Genomic DNA, 21,562 nt, shown 5'->3' on the forward strand with positions numbered 1-21,562 from the left:
GAATATCACTCAGGGCAAGTCCAGGTTTAGTATAACAGTTCGAAGCCAGATTAACAGCAAAACACAATTCCTCAATTAATAAAAGATGGCTTCTCAACTAGGTTTCAGTTCAGCAGCACAAATGAAAGAAGTCGCTGGTTTCCTCATTCATCCAGCAAACTTTATCTGAGAGCAGTTACAAGTCAGCCTTTCAGGTTTCAGTTCAATAAGAAGAACCTTTGACTGTGGCCTTTATCGCAGAACTCCTCTGATTATTCCTTGCCACAGTTTCTCCACAGCAATGCCACAGTCTCTCTCTACCACCCTCACCAGGATCTCACCACTTTGGTCTCACGGTCTTTCTACAGTCTCCCTTGAGTCTTGCTGCTTAGTGTGGGAAGCACTCTCTCTTACCTCACAGCTGTTGATGATTTGTAAGACTATGTATCTGCAGTTCAGGTAGTTGGAGACCAGAGAAGGGGCTGAAGTAATGGCTATAAAAGCCAACCTTGAACTAACACCACACTGTTTAACCTTTCAATGCTCTGAAGTGGCTTAATTCAACTTCATTTATTTACTCTTATCTGTATCCCACTCATCTTCCCCCACCAAGAAGGTCCATGGTCTTCATTCAACCATGTTTTCTGCATTACCAGCACAAGTAACAGTGCCGGCACTTAGGCTTGCTGGATCACTTCACCCCCTCCTCTAGTCACGAGGGGGACTTGAGGAAGCATTGCATATGGCTGTACTCATGGCTGAGATTTAATGTCGTGACCGGACCAGATGCAGAGCAAGATTGACAAAAGGCAAAGTCCCCGAGTCCTCTCCTGGGGAGTCTCAGAGGTTACTGTCATCCCTCATCATCCAGCCTTGACCATGTGTGGAGTGCTATCTCTCAGGGGAGCCCAGGGTTTTCACTGGGGGCCAGGGAGGTAGGCAGCCCCCTAGCATGTGCCTAAGGTCCAGGGCCCCAGAGGGAAAGCCACTGTTGAGACACTGTCTGCCTTTATCAGTTGTTGTTGTTGTGTGCCATCGAGTCGCTTGCGACTCATAGCGACCCTATGTACAACAGCCCTAAACTGTGCTCTGTCCTGTGCCAATTGCACTGTCTCTGACACTCCCATCCCGATTACCCCAGCCGCTGAATCAATCCACCTCATAGAGGGCCTTCCCCTCCTGCTCTGTCCCTCTACCCTCCCAAGCATGATGTCCTTCTTCAAGGACCGGTCTCTCCTTACAATATGTCCAAAATATGTTAGACGGAGCCTCAGAATCCCTGCCTCCAAGGAGCCACCAATTTGACCCTTTTCAGGATGAATCTGTTTTCTTAGCAGTCCATTGTGTTCTCAATACTCTTCTCCAGCATCACAGCTCAAAGGCATCAATTCTCCTTCTATCCTCCTTGGTCATTGTCCAACTCTCTGATGCATAACAAGTGATTGCAAAGACCGTGGCCTGTATCAGACGCACCTTAGTCTCCAGAGAGACACCATTGCTCTTCAGTACTTTGGAGAGGTCCCTAACAGCAGACTTTCCCATGGCAATGCACCTTTTAATTTCCTGAATACTGGTGCCAAGAGTGTTGAATGTGGAGCCAAGCAAACTAAAGCTGTGAATAATCTCAATCTCTTCACCATCCATCCTGATGCTGCCAGTTGGTCCAGTGGTGAGAATCTTTGTCTTCTTGACATTGAGCCTCAATCCATATTGGAGGCTGCAATCGACCCTCTGCAGCAAGGACTTCAGGTCCTCCTCAGTTTCAGCAAGCAGGGTTGTGTCATCTGCATAACGCAGATTGTTGATAGATCGTCCACCAATCTTGACCCCACATTTCTCCCCATAGAGCCCAGCCTCCCAGATAATCTGTTCTGCGTACATGTTGAAAAGGTGTGGAGATAGGACGCATCCCTGGCGTACGCCCTTCCCAATTTTGAACTATGCAGTGTTCCCTTGCTCTGTTCTGACGACTGCTTCCTGGTCCAAGTATAGGTTTCGCATTAGAATGATCAAGTGTTCTGGGATTCCCATTCTTCTCAGAGTCAGCCACAGTTTATTATGATTCACACAGTCACTGTTTCTCGGTCAGCAGCCATGACAGGCCTTGTTTCCAGGCCTTTCTGAGGACAAGGGTCTCTGGTTTATTGTTCAACCCTTTTCTGTGCAGGACTTAAGAAATGTGCATGGGAAAAAATGACCGAATGATCTAGCCCAGGGTACTTCGGTGGAGACATCCTCTCCCCGCCCTCCTCCCTCTGTTCTCCTTGGCAGACTGGAGACAGAGAGATGCTCTCTGCCCCCCCTCTGGCCCCAGTCCCCTGGTGAGTGTGACTGTCTGCCTTCTAGGTGTTGAAGCACAACGGGTCTTCAGAAATACTCAACAAGCTGTACGACACGGCCATGGACAAGCTGGAGGTGGTCAAGAAGGACTATGATGCCCTGCGGAAGCGGTACAGTGAGAAAGTTGCCATCCACAACTCGGACCTGAGCCGCCTGGAGCAGCTGGAGGACGAGAACCAGCGCCTGCTGAAGCAGGCAGAGATGCTGACCCAGCAGAGGGACACGGCCATTCAGCTGCAGCACCAGTGTGCCCTGTCCCTGCGGAGGTAGGAGCCAGCACCCACCGTCCCCGCTCAGGGACCAGCTGAACCTGGTGACAGATCAGTGCCTGGGCCACTCTCCATGGGGGCTGCGTATTATCCAGGGAGCAAAAGCAGTGGCGCTTTCTCAATTAAAAACCTTCTTTCTGGGCATATTCTTAGGGAACATTTTAGTGTCCTGTTATTGTTAGGTGCTGTTGGGTTGGAACCGACCCATAACTGACCCTCCAGCAGGTTTTCATAGGCAGCAATTGCATGGGAGGAGATTGCCCCTCTTTCTCCCATGGAGCAGCCAGCGGATTCCAACCACATGCCTTTAGGTTGGCAGTACCACTCCTTACCATGAGGCCACCACAGCTTTCTGCGTAGTTACCCAGGCCTGCTGTCAGGCAGATGGTTTTTAAGGAACGTAAATTCACCTTGTCGGATTTCTGGAGATCAAAATTACTTCCAATGTTTCGGCTGCTAGGCTCGTTCCTCCTTGGTTATCGTGTCCAATGTCCCATGACTGTCCCTGGGGGTCCCTTTCATGATTTTTATTTTCTGCTTTTTTTTATTTAATAGTATGTGTTTTAAGTAATGGAAAGCATGCTTAAATCAAGGGAGGACGCTCTGACAGGGGTTCTAGGGATTTTGAGACTATTAAGGTGGTCATTTATGTCTGCAGTAGACGCTGGTGGGAGGAGGCCTGCTCTTCAGATTCATGCAGTTACGTAGGTCCCTGTTGGACGGAAGCACATACAACAACCAGGATAACAGCTTCTCAAGATGCCTGGGTGCTGCAGATGCGGTTTGTGAGGTGTTGTCGAGTTGGCTGTGACACTGTCACAGCAGATCGGATCACTGCACCACCATTACAGTGTCTGCTGGGCATAAGCCCATGGTCACAGGCACCATGTTATTCTGTCTCATCAAGGGTCATCCTCTTTTTTGCTGCCCTTTATCAGGCATGATGTTTTCCCTCAAAGAGCTGGCCCTGCTGATAGCATGCCTGAAGAATGCTCACCATTCCCCTTCTAAAGAGCACACCAGCAGCCCTTCTAAGTGAGATTTGTTTCTGCTTTTGGCGTTCCATGGGATGCCCACTGTTCTTCACCAGCCCCGCTGTTCAGAGGCATAAGTTGTTCTTCAGTCTTCCTTACTCATTGTCCAGCTTTTACAGTAATTACAGCAGTTCCTGGGTTTTGAACATGTGATTTACAGATAACTCCCACTTGCCCTTGAATGCTGTGGCCACTAAAGGGAACAGGAACAGACCAGAATATTTGCAGCAGCAAGTGGAGCTGGGGCAACTCTGAGTTGAAGCCCTGGAATGAGAGATTGAGCAGAAGCATCCTGCGTGCTTTCAGGGCCTGATGGCTGGAGTTCAGTGTTGTTAGCTGGACACACATTCACAGTGGTGTCACCTCAGTATGACTGACAGCTGACCTCGATTGAGGGACTGCAGTCTTTAAAGCCCTGCTTGGATTTATAGAAATATGTCCTCACTTTGAAACAATTGAACCAACACCTCCAGCACCAGCACTCCAGACCCACTGAGTCAGTTCCTATTCCCAGGGACCCTGTGAGACTTCCAAGGCTGTGGGTCTTCACCAGAAGGAAGCAGCCACATCTTACTCTTGGAGATCTGCTAGTGGTTTTCAACCACTGAACTGGCAACTGGGTGCCTCAACCACCATGCCATCAGGGCTTCCCGAATCACACGCACAACATAATCTTTATTTCCCCTTTATTTGTATGAGAGTTTACAAATCAATCATATTGGCTTTTCATTTATACAGACTTTGTTTCAAAATATTACAATTACAATTATGTTTGTTCAGACATATGTTATAACATGACCATTGATGAATGTAATTCATGAATTAATTAATTATAATATCCAGTAAAATCCTAGGGAGCTCAACCTAAAGCACCCACAGTTTGAATTCACCTGCTGCTCCACGAGAGAAACATGAACATTTCTCCTCCTGTGTGATTTATACCTCCTAGAGCCCGCTGGAGAGAGTCAACTGTGGCGATTCCAAGTCAATGGTACACAGCAGTCAGCACTTTGTTGTATATGCCTTTCCCTTCACCCTGTTTATCTATTAAGGGCTTTTTGTTTTGTTTTGCTTTGCTTTGAGTGAAGCTTTACAAATCCTACCAATTTTTCATTTAATCATTCATAGACTTTTTGTTTTATAACATTAATTAACATTGACTAATGGGGCTGATTTATCACCATGTCTAAGCAGCCAGTGCTACAGATTCATCACAGTCACCTTTACTTGCTGCATGTGCAGCTTTTAAATCCTTGAAAAGGCTTTGAGCCTTTTTTGCACTAAAGTAAAGCTAAATAAGAATCCTATGACTGACCTACAAATTGGGTTTAAAGAGGCTCTTAGGAACTAACCTTGTTTGCAGCCCGAGGTCAGCTTTTCCTGCAGGACAGTAACTAGACACTGGCAGCCCTGGCCTACTGAAAGTGACACGTAAAATCAACCCTCACAGACTTTCAGTGTGTCTGTCCCAGCCACCCACTGAGCAAGTAGAAAAGTTTATCATCCTGCGCATTTTTTACTATTACATTTGTATTTTGTGTTAAAACCTTCTTTAGAGATGTGGTCCCTGCTCTCAGACAGTATTTTCTAAGGAGCATTCCTCTTGAACGCTGGTTTTCTAGATCATTCCTTGGTTTCACGTGAGGAAAAAGTAGTCTCTGTATCAACTAGATTTAGTTCTTGCTGGGCAAAATACACAGATTTCTATTCTGGGGGACTTGCCTGATCTTGTACAGTGGATTTTCCAAGAAGAGGACCCTGGATTCAGTACTTCCTAATGAAAGTCATCGTAGAAAGCAGGTTTTAAGAGAAACCCCTGAAGGGAGCTCTGGGGGCCTAGTGGCAAGAAACTGCACTGCACTCCAGAGGTGCGCGGTTCGAATCCACCAGGTGCTCTGCTGGAGAATCCACCAGGTGCTCTGCTGGAGAAGGAGGGACAATCTCCTCAAGTACCCGTCAGATCCGATTTGACAGTACACACACACAAAAACAAAAGAATAAAATTAAATAAAAATAAAGAGGAACCCCTGTGCAGTGGCGTTCTGAGGGCCACACTTGAAGCTTTGCTGCCCTGGAGCTATAGATTCTGGTTTTCAGGGCTGCTGTGTGGAGAGCTTTTCCTGTGCTGGCCCATGACTCGGGGCCAGTCACCTACTGCTCAAGGCCTTCTTGTCAGTATTTGTACGTGTGATGGTGGGACTACATAGTCTTTAAGACCATTTTTACCTCTCTTAAGCGGTTATGTATTTTTTTTTAATTTTTAAGTTTTTAAAGAGTGCCGCTGGTCTGAGAAAGAAAGAAAATGTTCTTTTTAGTAGTGCAGAGAGCATGAAGCCCTTTGTTCAAACTGTACTAATTAATAAGACACTGAGAAAATTGCCGGCCCAGGACCCTTGCCCTCCAGAACTTTTCCCTTAGAGCCGTGCAGAGAATGGACACCCTGGGAACATCATGCTTGGCTGTCCAGCCGGGCACGATGGCCCCACAGCTGACTGCTCGGCCTGGCCCTGCTCCTACACCCTGGTGCCTCTCTCCCCAGGTTCGAGGCCATCCACCACGAGCTGAACAAGGCCACGACCCAGAACAAGGACCTGCAGTGGGAGATGGAGTTGCTGCAGTCGGAGCTGACGGAGCTGAGGAGCACACAGGCCAAGACGGCCAAGGAGTCGGAGAAGTACAAGGAGGAGCGGGATGCCGTGTACAGCGAGTACAAGCTCATCATGAGCGAGCGGGACCAGGTCATTTCTGAGCTGGACAAGCTGCAGACCGAGGTGGAGCTGGCCGAGTCCAAACTCAAGAGCAGCACGTCTGAGAAGAAAGCGGCCAGCGAGGAGATGGAGGCTCTGCGGCAGGTAGGCAGGTAGAAGGACAGCCTTGCGGCTTCGCACACAGCAGCGTGGTGGGAAGTGGCTCAGAGTGTGTGGTGATCCACGTAGCAGTGGTCTCATCTGTAGCATTTGTTCTGCTCACCCATAGGTCAGGGCTGTCTGATGGTTTGACTCCACCAGCAGCTCTCAAGGAAAAAGATGGGCTATTTACAACCTTGGAAACCCAATGGAAGGTCTCACCTGAGAGAGTTCTAACTTGACAGCAGTACAGTGAGTCTGACTTGGAGTGAAAGGCTTCTCGTTTTCAGCCAAGCTCTAGCTGGGTTGTTGGGCATGACTTGAGCTGGCTGTGACAAACACAGACACCCAGCACAATCCTGCGTGTCCAGAGCTTGCAGGCTGGGAAGAGAGTCAGGTCAAACACATAGATAACACACACAAAAACAGATACACACAACACACACACACAGACACACACACACACACACACACACACAAACCCACTATCAAGTAATTGCACATCAACTTTGTGCTGAAAGGAAGTCTAAAGGATATCTCAAGAGTTTGCTTATTAAGAAACAACATCCTAAATCCAAGTTCAAAGCTCACAACCACGTGCCCAGAAAGTCTAGAGTCTGTGAGAATTTGAAATTCTATTCTGTATTTGTTCTAATCAGCAAGCATTGTTATGTTTGGGAATTCGAGTTGCTTAATTGCTGGGGGGACATGCCTGAATCAGACCAGGAACACAGAACCACTGAGGAGAAAAGAGAAGGGGTACTTGTGTGGTGTCTGAGATTGGAGAGGCCCTGTGATGTGTGAAGGAGCAGGTGAGGGAGACCCCACATTTCCCGCATGGTGGCCCGTGATTAGTTGTGCTGGCACCTGCCTCCCACAGCAGTGGAAGCCATGTGAACTCAGGTACCATTCTGAGGCGGTGCCCTTCAGACCGGGTCCAGGTGCCAGGCCTACGCGGTGGGTACATCACATCACCTTGCAGCTGAGGCCAGCGTCTCTTCCAGGCACTGTTCCTAGGGCCCTACCCCTGCCTGTGAGGCTGTTGTTCCAGAGCTGAAATCTTTGCTTCCTGATCTTCCCAGCTTCAGTCTCCTTCATCTGTTTGTCTGAGATGAAAAGATCCCTGGAGATTATTTTGACTTGTTTTTGGCGAGGCTGCTGCTTGCTGTCTTCTAACTCTGCTCCGCACGTTTTGGGCATGTTGCTAGGAGAGGCTATTCCTTGGAGAGGGATATAACATACTTGGAAAGGTGGAGGGTCGGTGGAAGAGAGGAATACCCTTGACCAGATGAACTGATATGAGGATGACAGCAATGGGCTCAAGAGTGTAAGAGATTGTGAGGATAGCACAGGATGGGGCAGGGTTCAGATCCGTTGTTCATAGAGTCACTGTGGGTTGTAATGAACTCAGCTGCACCTAACAATAACTATAGGGTTTTCAGTGGTTGACTCTTCTGATCACCAGGCCTTCTTTCCAGGGTCCTTTGTGGTGTATTTCCCCCACCCCACCCCCACCCCTTGGATTAGCAGCTGCATCTGACTTGTTTGCACACCTGGGTACTCCTGAGTGGCACAGAAATATTCAGACACAGGCCAGACCCTGGTTAACGGATGACTGGCTTGTACATTCTCTGTGGAGAGAGGCTGCACTAGGTGCATGTGTGGTTTCTCCTATCCCCTTCCTGTGTGGAGGGTGAGCCCCAGTGTGGCGGCGACTCCAGTCCATCCCTTCGGGCCCATGCTCATTTTTGTTTGTTCAGAAATCCTCTACAGCAGTCGGCCACTCCTTCTTCACTCTTTAAGAATCAGAGGAGTTTCCTACTTAAGTGTGTCTGTGGTTCTGTTTGGAATGTCAGTGGTGCTTGTAATTCTTTAGAGAAGTTACAAGATGCCAGTGTGACTGATTCAGCTTTTTAAATGAACAGAGAAAAGCAGTATTTCAGTGAAAATGGAAAAATAACTCAGCATGTGAGAGTATAAAATCTAGTGTTGTTGACACAGAGCACAAAATACTTACTGGTTTTCTGCTTTGAGTATCTGCACCTCGACTGGAACCCAGCCTCATGTAATTCCGTTTCTTTAGAGATTTAGCTCTTTAGAGAGACCTGGGGGAAGGTGTGAGCCTGGTTAGTGGTGCTTGGAAGCTATAACAAGGATGCTGTGGAGGCCTGTGACCAAGCAGAGATGGGGATCCCCAAGCAGGACTGAGTGAAGTCCTGAGTCTTTAGACTGGGACCCTGAGCCAGCATCACTCTGTCTCAAAGGGGACCCAGACGTGCTGTCTTCTGGGGTACAGGGGGAGGGGGGATGGTTGGTGGGACAAGTTCTGGGTATAACCCCGTGCTCCCCACTCTCCACCCACCACCGGCTCTGCTCAGGACCACCTCAGAGCTAGAAAACTCTGTGAAAGGCTCTGCTTGTCCTCACACCCTGCAGATCAAGGACACAGTGACAATGGACGCCGGGAGAGCCAACAAAGAGGTGGAAATCCTCCGAAAGCAGTGCAAGGCTCTGTGCCAGGAGCTGAAGGAAGCCCTCCAGGAGGCAGACGTGGCCAAGTGCCGGCGGGACTGGGCCTTCCAGGAGCGGGACAAGATCGTGGCAGAGCGTGACAGCATCCGGTACAGGCTGCCTGCACCTTGCGCCCCCTCAGGACTTTGGTGGGGTCGTGGGAGGGCCAAGTTGTTTACAGGTGGGCTGGGGACTCCTGGCTCCTTCCTCCTCCCTGTGGAGGCCCTAGTTTCCCTCACACCTTCTGTGTGCCTGCCTTCCTACACATCTGAGCTGCCCGGGGCCAGATACCATCACTGTCAAGTGACACAGGCTAGTCTTTCCTCTGTGAGGGGCTTCTGATGAGACCACCAGCAGAAATGTGTTCTTTCAGTTAGCACTCTGGATGTTTACTGGGTGTGGGGTCTCAGGTCCCTCAAGCAAAGGGACAAGGGATGTAAACAGCTTCTGAGCTGCCTGATGGGTGTGAGCTTTGTGGGGTCTGGGCACGCCTGCAGGACAGGCACTGTGGGCATAGGGCTCCTCCTAGTGGTGGAGTGCAACATGAAGGTGTGGGGTGCCCTCAGGGACAGATGGTGCAGCTAGATAAGGGAGTACAGCTAGCTCAGGGCCTGCGCTTGAGGGACCCTGGGGAGAGAGGAGGCTCACGGAATCCCGCAGGCCCTGAGGGGTGTGGACTTGACTTATGCTAGAGCAGAAGCTGGAGACGCTGGGACGGGGGCAGGAAGTTAATGGCTGATTATTGAGTGGCCTTTCAGAGGAGAGGCTCATGACCACAGACTGGTTAGGAGAGTGGAGGTGACCAGACGTGGAATGATGAAGAATGGCCAGTGGAGAGTGGCTTTGTTTACAGTGCGGGAAGGGAACCTTGAAGGTCACTGACTGGGCCAGGGAGGCCCAGATGGGGTTGGGTGCTGGCCGCTTACTGTATACCAATGCTAGCCACAGACATCTGCAGAAGTCGCCCTGGGCAGCATGCTTATCATGGCTAGGGTGGGGCCACTAGTGACAAGATGGGGTTCTGAGGTACACAGAGCAAGGATTTTGTCTGTCCACCCACGTTTCCTGGTCAGCTGAGGTTTCTGTGACTCAGAAACCACCTCTTATTCCTATAGGGCCCCTGCCCTGAGCTGAGGGCCATAAAGCCCAGACAGCCCCCAGCCCAGTGGGGAGTAGTTCTGGAAGGTCCTGTGGTCTGGATCGGTGGGAGCCTAGGGCTGGAAGCTTCATTGCACAGTGTTTCAGTGAATGTGTGCAGGAGGGTGTGGGGGGACCCAGGCCCATTGAGATGGACTTGTGGGTGGGAAGAGCCCTGGAGTGCACATGGGAACCTTATGGTCATTGTACCTGGGGGGCATCTCTTCCCCTCCTGAGTGCACAGTGTCTCTCTCTGTCACAGCACAAGGTTGGCTTGGGTCATCTCACCCCGTGTACATGGGCCAAGGCAGGAACCTCTGTGAATGTGAGGCCTGGGGCCACCATGAAACCACCTTCCCCTCCCCCTGACAGAGCCTCACCCTCTTCCCTCTCTCTCTGCCAGGACGCTGTGTGACAACCTGCGCCGGGAGCGGGACCGGGCCGTGAGTGAGCTGGCCGAGGCCCTGCGCAGCCTGGATGACACTCGCAAGCAGAAGAATGACATCAGCCGGGAGCTTAAGGAACTCAAGTAGGCCGGGAGTGGGGTGGGGTGTGTGTGTGTGTGCATGACTGAGGCTGTGTGGGTGCCCCTCGCCTGTCAGAGTGAGGCACTCGGCTTCACTCTGCTGATCTATATGGGTCCAAATGCCACCTTCATTTTGAAAATTGATTAAAATTCTTAGTGCAGGAAGAGACACCAGCTCTGTGGTTGCATGTGGTGAAGGGGTGGACCCAGGTGAAAAGGCCCACAGGACAGAGTTCAAGGGGTATGGGACGTGGTTCTTGGCGTTTGGGGCCATGCCAGTCATTCATTCATGCCACAGAGAATTCTTGAGGTGTCCTCTGTGGGTCAGGTCTGGGAGAGACGCTGGCCGGGCCATGCTGAATGAGCATCACTGCCCTCACAGTGCTCACAGTCCTCCGCAGAGCTGATCCAAGTCAAGTAGATAAATGAACATGGATAGCAGTGCACCAATTCCAAGGCAGCCATTCTGCCTGTGCTTCTGAGAAGAGACTGTTAGGTTGTCAGTCAGCCTCCCCTTGCTTACAGCATCACTTCCAGGGGTGTCATTGAAGATGTGGTGGTATAAAAGGCAAAGGTCACAATCTGAAAGCAGGCATTGGCGGGACCTGAGAACTGCCGCCATAGCCTACAACCGAGTAGGCTTTGGTTTAACATTTTAGTTGTGTGGGAGAAGCCTTGAACTGATAGGAGACTTTCACCATCTTTTGGCTCAGCACATTTGTGTTTGTACCTTCTTTCTGCTGAGACGTCAGGCCAGTAGGCACTGAAGAGGTCACCGTTACCTCTCAAGGAAGCTTCATCTTCTGTTGGTGCAGGCAGATGGGCCTGGTGACAGACACTTTAAATGTAGACTTGGGTCTGCTTGTGTTGTGAAGCCCTGGGGAGGACGATCTAGGCCTAGGCGGCAGCGCCAGGCAAAGGAGAAGTCCCAGGAGGGGGACCATGCTGGAGAAGGCCAATGAGAACATGTGGGCGCAGGGTTTGTGTGCACCAATCAATGACCCACAATAGGTCCTTGACATGCAGGAGCCCAGTGGACACTGCTGATCACGCTGGAGGGTCATTTGGCCAGATTTATGAAAGATGAAAAGCAATGTATATGAACTTTATGAACTTTGTATGTAAAACAGTATAAAATTAAAAAAAAAATAAAAGAAAGAAGGATGTTACTTAGGAAGTCAGAATTCCCAAGTCTTTTTTCATTCTCATACTAGAGCTTTTTGTAGAGCTCAAATTTTTAATTTGATGAGTCCTGTTTACTCATATTTTTTTAAATGAATAATGTTGTGTCTAAGATCTTATCCTACATCTCTTAAGAGTTTTGTTCTGTAATTTTTCTAAAAAAAAATAGAGTTAATTTAAAGTCTGGTCTAATTTTGAGTTGGTTTTATATAAGCCGTTGTGGTATTTTGTTTGTTTTTGCCTCTGGATGTCTAGTTGCACTATTTGTTGAGAAGACTGTCTCTTCTTTCTTTTTTGTTGTTGTTGTTATTCACAGTTGTGGACTTTATTAGGGAAACAGGTAGAGGCGAGCAGGTGGCAAAGGCTATCATAGAGTGAAAGTCCAGGTTCAGTAAGTAGCCATCCCAGCCAGGTTAACAACAAGACACAGGCCCTCTCTCCGTTCACACAGCCTCTCAGTCAACAGCAAGGGCTAAGTCAGCACCCCCACCCCCGGGGTCCTTAGGACTCCTCGCTCCACAGAGCAGCCACCCTTCTCTACTTGCCCATTCCTCATGCTAGGTGGATAGTGCCGAAGGACACGTCCAGATTCAGCCTGACTCGTCATTACTGCATGAGGGCTGTCCACTGCCACTCATCAAAATTGCACAGCTGGTCATCACGAGTTAAGCATACTCACTACCCTTCTTCACGTTCTGGAAAGGGAATTCTGATGGGCATCAGCTTTATCTTGCCTTGGTGCATTGATAAAGTCTCTCATTTTACACATGTCCTCCTCGAGTATTGTGTGAGGCTTAATCTTTCTCAAGCCAAGCCCCATGCTCTTTACCAAAATCTACTACTTTTAAAAAGCATTCCTTTAGGGCAAATTTTTCCTTTCTGCCTATCCAATTAATCACTAACCGAAGGTGAACTTTGTTGTTCTGTGCCATCGAGTTGCTAATAGGCCTAAACCTTGCTCTATCCGGTGCCAACCTTATTGTCTCTCACACGCCTACCCCACCACCCCAGTGACAGAATCAATCCCATTGAGGGTCTTCCTCTCCTGTGCTGTCCCTCCACCCTCCCAAGCATGATATCCCTCTCCAAAGACTGGTCCCTTCTTGCAACATGTCCAAAGTATGTCATATGAAGCTTCAGAATCCTTGCCTCCAAGGAGCCGCAGATTTCAGAGTTGCATAGAGTTGCTGTGAATCCTGGTCCATTCATTGGCACATAGCAATAACAACAATAACAATTATCGTTACAGTGTATCTTAACTTTACAACATTCAATGGTCATTTACAATGTATCTTAGTATTACTGCATAGAGGAAACAAACAAAAAAGCAGTATTTCTAAAGTTAAATCAACAAAAACCTTAACACAAGAAATTTCCAGTTTCATCTTCATTATCTACCCTTAATTGCTATCCTTAACTATAAATAGTCTTGGTGGTGGTGGTGGCCTCTGCTTTCAATCCCCAGGCCAAAAATGACCTCTGGGTTTTCTCCCCTATTTTGTAGCAACAAGCAGTAACCATTTTAGTTCTACCTATGGCAAGCCCCAAGTTTACAAAATCCTGTGTTTCAAAGAGCCATTGCAACAAATCTCACCAGTTCTGACACCATCTGTAAAAGAAGCAAAGGTCAAGTAGAGATGGCTGAATCTGACCTCTGCTAACTCCACACAGGGGAACTGTCCCCACCAACTACAGTATAACCCCAGCATTCACAGTATATAAATCTAACTGCTATGTGGTCAGATATGGTCCCCCAGTCTGCCGCACCTACTTCTACTTACCACTAGGTCCGATACTCATTGCAAATGACCACCCAGACTTTACAAAACCTTTTCACTGCCGTTGGTGGAATTGATTAGGGAAATAGGTTGTTGGGTGGTGACAAAGGACATTACACAGTGCAAGTCCAGATTCAGTAAAAAGCTGTCCCAAGCCGGTCAACAGCAAGCCAGGGTCCCTCTCTCAGTTCAGACAGCCTCACAGCCAGTAGCAGGATGCATTCCCTCTGTTACTCCCGTTTGGCTGAACGCCTTGGTTAAAGATCCACTGACATGCTTTGGTGTGTAGATTCTGGGTTTCAGTTCCATCATGTTGATGTCCTTGTCTGCCTCCCACATAGCCTCACGTGCTATAGCTGTGTAGTCAGTCTGAATACTGGGTGGAGTGATTCCTCTTGTATTCCTTTCCTGAACTGCTTTAGCTATTCTAGCGCCTCTGCCTTCCCATATACATTTCGGAATGGTCGTGTTCTGTAGCTCCAAAAATTCTTGCTATTTGTAGTAATTGCAGTAAACCTATAAATCAACCTAGGGAGAAAGTCTTTCTTTAAAAAATGATCCGTGACCACCATGAATACCCACTGATAATGAAGAGGCTTATCCCAACTCCCTAGATTTGTTGGGGGCTAATATCAAGTCAGTCAGGAAATCAGGAGACTTATTGCACTGGGAAAGTCTGCAGTTAGGGACCTTTCTAAATTATTGAGAAGTAATGATGTCAGTTTGAGGACAAAGGTGCTTCTGATTCAGGCCCTGGTCTTTCCAATCACTTGCTTGTGTCTGAGAGCTGGACAGTGAATACGGGTCACAGAAGAATTGAGGCCTTTGAGCTGTGGTGGTGGAGAAGAGCATTCAACATCCCATGGTAGGCCAAAAGAACAAACAGCTATGTCTTGGAGACGGTGTAGCCAGAGTGCTCTTTGGAGGCAAGGATAATGAGGCTTCACCTCACATACTTTGGGCATGTTTCTAGGACGGGCTCTTCTTTGGAGAAGGACATGATGCTGAGAAGGGTGGAGGGTCAGCGAAGGAGAGTAAAACCCTCAACCAGATGGACTGACATGGTGACTGCTGCAGTGGGCTCTAGTGTGTCAGGAAGTGTGAGGATGGCACAGGATAGGATGGGTTTAGATCTGCTGCTCATAGGGTTGCCATGAGTTGTACTCAGCTTGATGGCACCTAACAACAACAAGTGTGAAGTCATGAAGCATTAATGGTCCTAAGGTAGAACATGTGCCTTCCGTGTAGGAGACCCAGGTCCTTTTCCCAGCAAATGCACCTCACACTCACTTGCATGTTGTTAAATAGGTTTCTGCAGATCTTACAGACTTAACCTAGGAAGAAATGCTCGACAGTCTTACTTCTGAAAACCAGCCATTGGAAATCCTGTGGTTCACAGTTGTCCAGTCTGTAACTGATGGTGGGGAGGCAACAGCACAGGCAGTGTTGTATTTGTCCCCTGGTGGATGGGGTCACTCTGTGGTGGGAGCCGACTGGACAGCAAGCAGTTCACAGCAGCAGTGTGGGGTCAGGGAGAGTCATGCACTCAAATGGCCTCATTGGGTTTGCAGCTGGGAGAAAAAGGGCCTCGCCTCCCTCAGAGCCTCCACCCACTCTGTTCACAGGGAACAGATGGAGTCCCAGTTGGGCAAGGAGGCCCGCTTCCGGCAGCTGCTGGCCCATAGCTCCCATGACTCGGCCATCGATACAGACTCCATGGAGTGGGAAACAGAAGTTGTGGAGTTTGAAAGGGAGACGGTGAGCTGGCTTTGTGGTCCCCTATCCCCACGCTCCTTGGTGTGATGGCTCGGCCTGGGAAGTGAGGAGGTGGCCCTTTTGAAACATCCCCGGTCCATGGCTTCCCCTCGGGGCCACACGTGCCTCCTTTTCCAAATTCCTGAGTATGTCGGCAGCAGGTCTGCAGCAAGTGGTGCCCTGTGTCACCTGACAGACACTGATACAGGGCCTGGCAACAGAGGGAAGAGAGCCCCAAAGGTGGGGTGATAGGTGACTACCTGCAGTGGCCGTCAGACACAGACAGGACAGCCCTCCACGCTGGAGTGGGGCTTGGGGTGTGAGAGCCTAGCGATCCCCAGCACGGCTTTGTAACAGTGTTACTGCTGCTGTCTCCACAGGAGGACATTGACCTGAAGGCACTTGGATTCGATATGGCAGAAGGTGTGAATGAGCCCTGTTTCCCAGGGGACTGTGGCATCTTTGTCACGAAAGTGGACAAAGGAAGCATTGCTGATGGTCGATTAAGGTACAAGTTCAAGAGTCACTGTCCCTGGAGGAAAGGCAGGTCTCTCAAGCCAGTGCAGAGGAGGACTGGCCCAGAGGATGCCAGGCAGCAGTGAGGTGTGGGCACCCAGCGCCTGAGAGGTGGCCTAGCTCTGCCCAGAACCTGCAGGTGCTGGAGCTGCGATTCTTGGAAGAAGCTCCCGTCCTCAGTCTCCTCTGCTCTGCCTTCCCACACCCCAGGCACCGGCTTGCTCTGCCTTTTGCTTCTCGTGGTTCGAAAGGTTTCAGGATGAGAGCCCAAAATGTGCCTGTTCAGTCTGTTAAATAATGGTGACAACAAGGTGGCTTGTGTACAGGGCTTCCGTGTCCTGTTGGAGTCCCTGGTGACGCTGATGGTTGATGTACTCAGCTGCTAACCAAAAGGTGGGAGGTTTGAGTCCACCCAGGGGCCCCTCAGAAGAGAGACCTGGTTTTTTGCTCCTGAAACATCAGCTTTGAAAACCCCAGGGAACAATTAGCTCAATTCACACAAGAACCAGAATGCCCTCATTGGCAGCTGAGGAAAAAAAAATGTGCTCTCACATAAATCAATTTTTAAAAAGCTTGACAGTTGTATGAAATGGGTACCATTATTACCCCATTGGACAGATGGAGCCATTGAGGCTCAGAAGGGCTGGTTCATTTGTACAAGGTTCCATGGCTAAGTGGTAGAGCCAGGATTTGAACCCTGATGGTCTAGATCCAGGCTCTGTGAGCTGAACCATGACACAGCCTAGAAGAGATCTTGTTGAGTATGTGCATGTGGGGACACTCCTGCTTTCTGACCTTCCCGGAAGGGAGTTGCTGGGGTGTGCCAGCTGATCCATGGCTGCCTGGGTGCCAGCGTGGTTTCATTTCCCCACCCCAGGGTCAATGACTGGCTGCTGAGGATCAATGACGTGGACCTCATCAACAAGGACAAGAAGCAGGCCATCAAGGCGCTCCTGCACGGGGAGGGGGCCATCAACATGGTCGTGCGGCGGCGGAAGTCGCTGGGCAGCAAGGTGGTCACCCCGCTGCACATCAACCTGAGTGGACAGAAAGGTAGTGGCCGAGGGAGGGGCCGGGGTCTTCGCAGGAGTACTGCCTTTCCGGGGTGTGCACTGTGTGAGAACACCTCTCCTGTGGGAAGACACCTGTGTCCTGCTTGTCTTTGTGTGTTTGACTCAGTTCAGCAGACCAGACATGGGGTGCTCTGATCCTGTGGGGTGCTAGGGTGACCAGACAGGGTGTTTCTGCAACCTTCAGCTTTTATGAGTTAATCAAGCCGGCGAGGTGGCTGGTTGGCAGGGGCCTGCTTGCTGATGACTGGCCTCTCCTGTGGCTTGCAGACAGTGGCATCAGCCTGGAGAACGGAGTGTATGCCGCTGCCGTGGTGCCTGGGAGTCCGGCTGCCAAGGAAGGTTCCCTATCGGTGGGTGACAGGATTGTTGCGGTGAGTCCAGGGAGAGGGCAGGGGAACGACCAGGCTGGTCTTTTTTTTTTTTTTTAATTATTATTAAATTTTATTAGTTTTAATGAACATTTACAGAGATTTTGGGTTTTCAGTCATTCACTGTTGCACTGTTTTCTCTACCCTCCTCCCCAGTTCGTTCTTCTTCCCTGCCCCTGAATGTCTGTTTTAATTGTCCAGTTGCCACAGTGCTTGTCAAAGCCAGTTCTGATTAATCTCCTTTGTCAGTGTGTCCTTTGCCATTCCCTATCACTCCTCCCTGAGAGAGACTTCACCCTGATTCATAAGGAAAAGGGGACGGCGTATTCTCTTAGCTACTTCCTGCTGAAAAGGGACGCTGTGGGTTTCAGGGTGAAGATCTTCTCTCACTACTCTAAAGGGCCCCTTTGTCAGTAGGAAACACATAGACTATTATGGAGATTGATTTTGAAATTTAGATGCACTGTTCAGGCTGGTCTTATAGACGGTTAACGTGTGGTGGGAGGGTTTGGAAGCAGAGTCTTGAACTGGGTTTTCATAGTCTTGTTCTGGGCCATCACCCACGGGAACACTTAAAATGGATTTTTCTGCCCTCATAACGTGTTTATGTTTACTGTAGAAAATTAGGAAATACAGAAGCTTAGGAAGTAAATACAAAAATTGCTTGCTTTTCTACCACTGGTAAATAACTTTTAGTAGCTTTTCCCCCCTTTATTTTATTCCTGAGGGTGTATTTAGGAAATCATATGTTGATATAACCTGAGTGTAATTTTTGAATCCTTTTTTTATATCCACTTATCACTTGTTTCATTACTAATGATGTGTTGGTGGTGGAATTGTTAAGCAATAAAAGATAATACAAAGCAAAAGGTTTTCTCAGGAACAAGCTCTGCTGTATTTGTTGAGTGTCCTCTCAGGCTTTAAATGCTGGTACAAATCTGTGTACATTTAATAGGGCTCTGATTTTTTGTTTTTAAGAGAAGAAAGTGGATACTGTGTATACACTTTAGGTATGTTGTTTGTTGTTCCTGTTATGTGCCATCCAGTCAGCTTCAACCCATAGAAGCCCTGTGAACAGTGGCTTTGAACCCAGAGACAACCTCACCATCTCTGACACACCTGAACCCCTTGCTACGGACACTGTATAAATCAATCTCATCCCGGGTCTTCCTCTTCTGTGCTCACGCTTCACCCTTCCAAATATGATGTCCTTCCCCAAGGACTGGTCCCTCCTGGAAACATGCCCACAGTATGTGGGATGGAGTTTCCAAATCCTTGCCTCGAAAGAGCAAACTGATTTCACCCTCTCCAGAACAGACCTGTTTGTTCTCTTGGCAGTGTGTTCAGTACTCCTCCAGTACCACAACTCAAAGGCATCATGATTCTTCTTTCATCTGTAGTCATTGTCCAGATCACAGATACATAGCGAGCAATTTAGAAGACTCTGGACTGGATAAGGTACACCTTAGTCTCTAGACTGACACTGTTGCTCTTTAGCACTCTAGAGAGATCCTTGACAGCAGATTTTCCTAATGCAGCTCATCTTTTGATTTCCTGACTGTTGGTGCCAAGAGTGTTGGTTGAGCATTCCTTGAAGAAGCACATTATGCTTGGAAGGGTGGAGGGTCAGTGAAGTAGAAGACTCTTGGCGAGATGGACCAACAACAGTGACTGCAGCAGTGGGCTCAAGTGTGTCAGAGATTATGAGGATGGTACAGGATAGGACAGGGTTCAGATCTGTTTACAGGGTTCACTATGAGTCATACTTGACTCAATAGCACCTAACAACACCACCACCACCACCACATTATTCTAAAGTTTGCATTCTACATTATGTCTTTCCAGATCAAGTTCTCATTATTTTTATCCACCTCATGGTTCTGATTATATGTAGCGTAAATGATCCCTCATTTGGTGGTTGAAGTAACTGTAGCTTCGGTGTTTTTGGAGTGGGGCATGGCCCTGCAGCGAGCTCCTCCCATGTGCATGTCTGGGGACACCTTAGAGTGTGTTGGGGAGCAAGACAGGTGGAAGAGCTGTGAGATGGCCTCTCCTGCTGCTCCTATGAGCTGATCCCAACCCATGAATGAGGCTTGGAAAGGTGTCTCTGGGGTTCGGCCTTACACAGCTGGAAGCACTAGGGCTGAGCACGACCTCAGTGTACTGACCCCAGATGGACAAGTACCTCCTGTTAGGGCAGCTTTAAGGACGTGCGTTAAATTTGCCTCTGAAGCACCGTGGCTGCACTCCTTCCACATGTCCCCCTTTCCTTTGCCAGCTCCATGCATGGCATCATACAGAACCAAGCCTCCTGTGCATTGTAGGACAGCAGGTGGGCACAGCCCATCTCCTGGTGGCCCTTTGAGCCCCAACTGCCACCCTGCTGGTGGGCCTGACCAGCTCTCTATTCGCCCTAGATCAATGGCATTGCCTTGGACAACAAGTCTCTGAATGAGTGCGAATCTCTGCTGCGGAGCTGCGAAGACTCCCTGACCCTCTCCCTGCTGAAGGTAAGCGCACTGGAGCCTGGCTCTGCCTGCCTCTGGGGAGGTGAGCCTCAGCGTGTCCCGGGCTCCTTTAGCATCTCTGCTAGCTTTCTGATTTAGAGTGGTGCACCCAGGAGTGGAATTGCTGGGTCATATGGTAATTTTTTAATCTTTTTTACAACTTCCAAACTGTTTTCTGCAGTGACTACCATTTTACAGTCTCGCCAGCATGGGTGCAGTTAAGAGATACATCTCTAATCATGCAGTTTTACTTTAATTTTTAATGGTTTTTTTTCTTTTTTTTAAATGTGCAGGAGACCATGCAGGTCATTTTGGAAAGTGCTCAGATGTAGAATTCTGTGGCTCTGGTGCGAGTTCAGAGTGCCCAGGGCTGGGGGCATAGCAGGGGGACTGCGGTACCTGTCTAAAGTGGTGCGTGCACGCACACCTGTGTGCTCCTCTGTGTGAGCATGTGTGTGTTCACATCTGTCTGTCTGTCTGCATTTGAGGGTAGCTGCAGCCCAGCCCTGACCTCCCTGTCTCACCCTCTAACTCTCGCAATCCTGCCTAGGTGTTTCCTCAGAGCGCCTCCTGGAGTGGCCAGAACATCTTTGAGAACCTCAAGGACTCGGAGAAGGTGTTGGGTTTTCGTACCCAGGCCCCAGAGGTCCAGGCTCACAATAAACGGAACTTGATGCAGCACAATAACTCCACACAGACGGACATCTTCTACCTGGACAGGCTGGAGGACAGGAAGGAGACAGCCCCTTCAGGGGACAGTGGCTCCTTCCTACACAGGCCCTTCCCTGGACGGCCCTTTCAGGCCTCCCCGCCAGGCTGTCCCAGCGCCTCTGAGCGCAGCCTGAGTCCCTTCCGCTCGGACCTGTCTGCAGAGCATGACTTGGGGCTGGTGGAGGGGCGCAGAAGGCAGCCCTTGCTGCCCTTTGAGACTGAGGTGGGCTCCTGTGGGGCAGCAGAGACGCCCCTGGACAAGGTGGAGCCTGGGAGCCCCAACAGTGGTGGGACCTGGCCCAAGGCTGTGCTCGGCTCCACAGCAGAGCCCGAGAAGCTCTCGGTTTACAAGAAGCCAAAGCAAAGAAAATCCATCTTTGACCCTAACACTTTCAAACGGCCCCAGACGCCCCCCAAAATAGACTCCCTGCTTTTGGGCCCAGGGCCCACTCCCTCCCCCCAGGCCTCTAAGAGAATGGGGCCTCTGACACCCCCAAAGCCTCCTAGGAGGAGTGACTCTATCAAGTTCCAGCACAGACTGGAGACCAGTTCTGAGTCCGAGGCTACACTGGTGGGCAGTTCCCCCTCCACCAGTCCCCCAATGGCCTTGCCCCCTAGCCTGGACCCTGGGGAGCCCCCACATACCTCACCGCCTCGCAAGACTAGAGTCCGCATTGCTTCCACTTACTACCCTGAAGGGGATGGGGACAGTGCCTATCTGCTGGCCAAGAAGCCCTGTGATGAGGACCTCAGCACCCAAAAAGTGGATGAGCTGGGGCAGAAGCGCCGCCGACCCAAGTCTGCCCCTGGGTTCCGGCCCAGACTGGCATCGGCGGCTCCTCCAGCTCAGTGTCCAGAGGTAGAGCTCCACCTGGCATGGGACAAGGGCTGGAGGGGACAGGAGGGCATGGATGCAGAAAAGTGACTGTACCACTGTGGGGGCCTCAGTCCTGGTGTCTTTGCCTCTGCAGGGGGTGGGGAGGACACCAGCACCCCTGCTCCACGAGCTGCAAAGTGGCAGGCAGTGGGC

At 49.8% G+C, this 21,562-nt stretch overlaps 1 protein-coding gene across 1 annotated transcript in view; it reads left to right on the top strand.

Moving 5' to 3' along the window:
• Positions 1–21,562, top strand: part of DLG5 (discs, large homolog 5 (Drosophila)) — a 214,335-nt gene that overhangs the window by 161,457 nt on the left and 31,316 nt on the right. The window contains exons 6-15 of the mRNA XM_006887475.1: positions 2,326–2,585; positions 6,162–6,474; positions 8,905–9,089; positions 10,520–10,645; positions 15,228–15,360; positions 15,738–15,865; positions 16,751–16,926; positions 17,214–17,317; positions 19,732–19,824; positions 20,372–21,391. Coding sequence (XP_006887537.1) covers positions 2,326–2,585; positions 6,162–6,474; positions 8,905–9,089; positions 10,520–10,645; positions 15,228–15,360; positions 15,738–15,865; positions 16,751–16,926; positions 17,214–17,317; positions 19,732–19,824; positions 20,372–21,391 — 2,538 coding nt within the window. The remainder of the gene's footprint in view (positions 1–2,325; positions 2,586–6,161; positions 6,475–8,904; positions 9,090–10,519; positions 10,646–15,227; positions 15,361–15,737; positions 15,866–16,750; positions 16,927–17,213; positions 17,318–19,731; positions 19,825–20,371; positions 21,392–21,562) is intronic.

Source organism: Elephantulus edwardii, unplaced genomic scaffold (genome assembly GCF_000299155.1).
Source record: "Elephantulus edwardii isolate Elephantulus edwardi_28Jun2011 unplaced genomic scaffold, EleEdw1.0 scaffold00058, whole genome shotgun sequence".
In the NCBI taxonomy this organism is placed as follows: domain Eukaryota; kingdom Metazoa; phylum Chordata; class Mammalia; order Macroscelidea; family Macroscelididae; genus Elephantulus; species Elephantulus edwardii.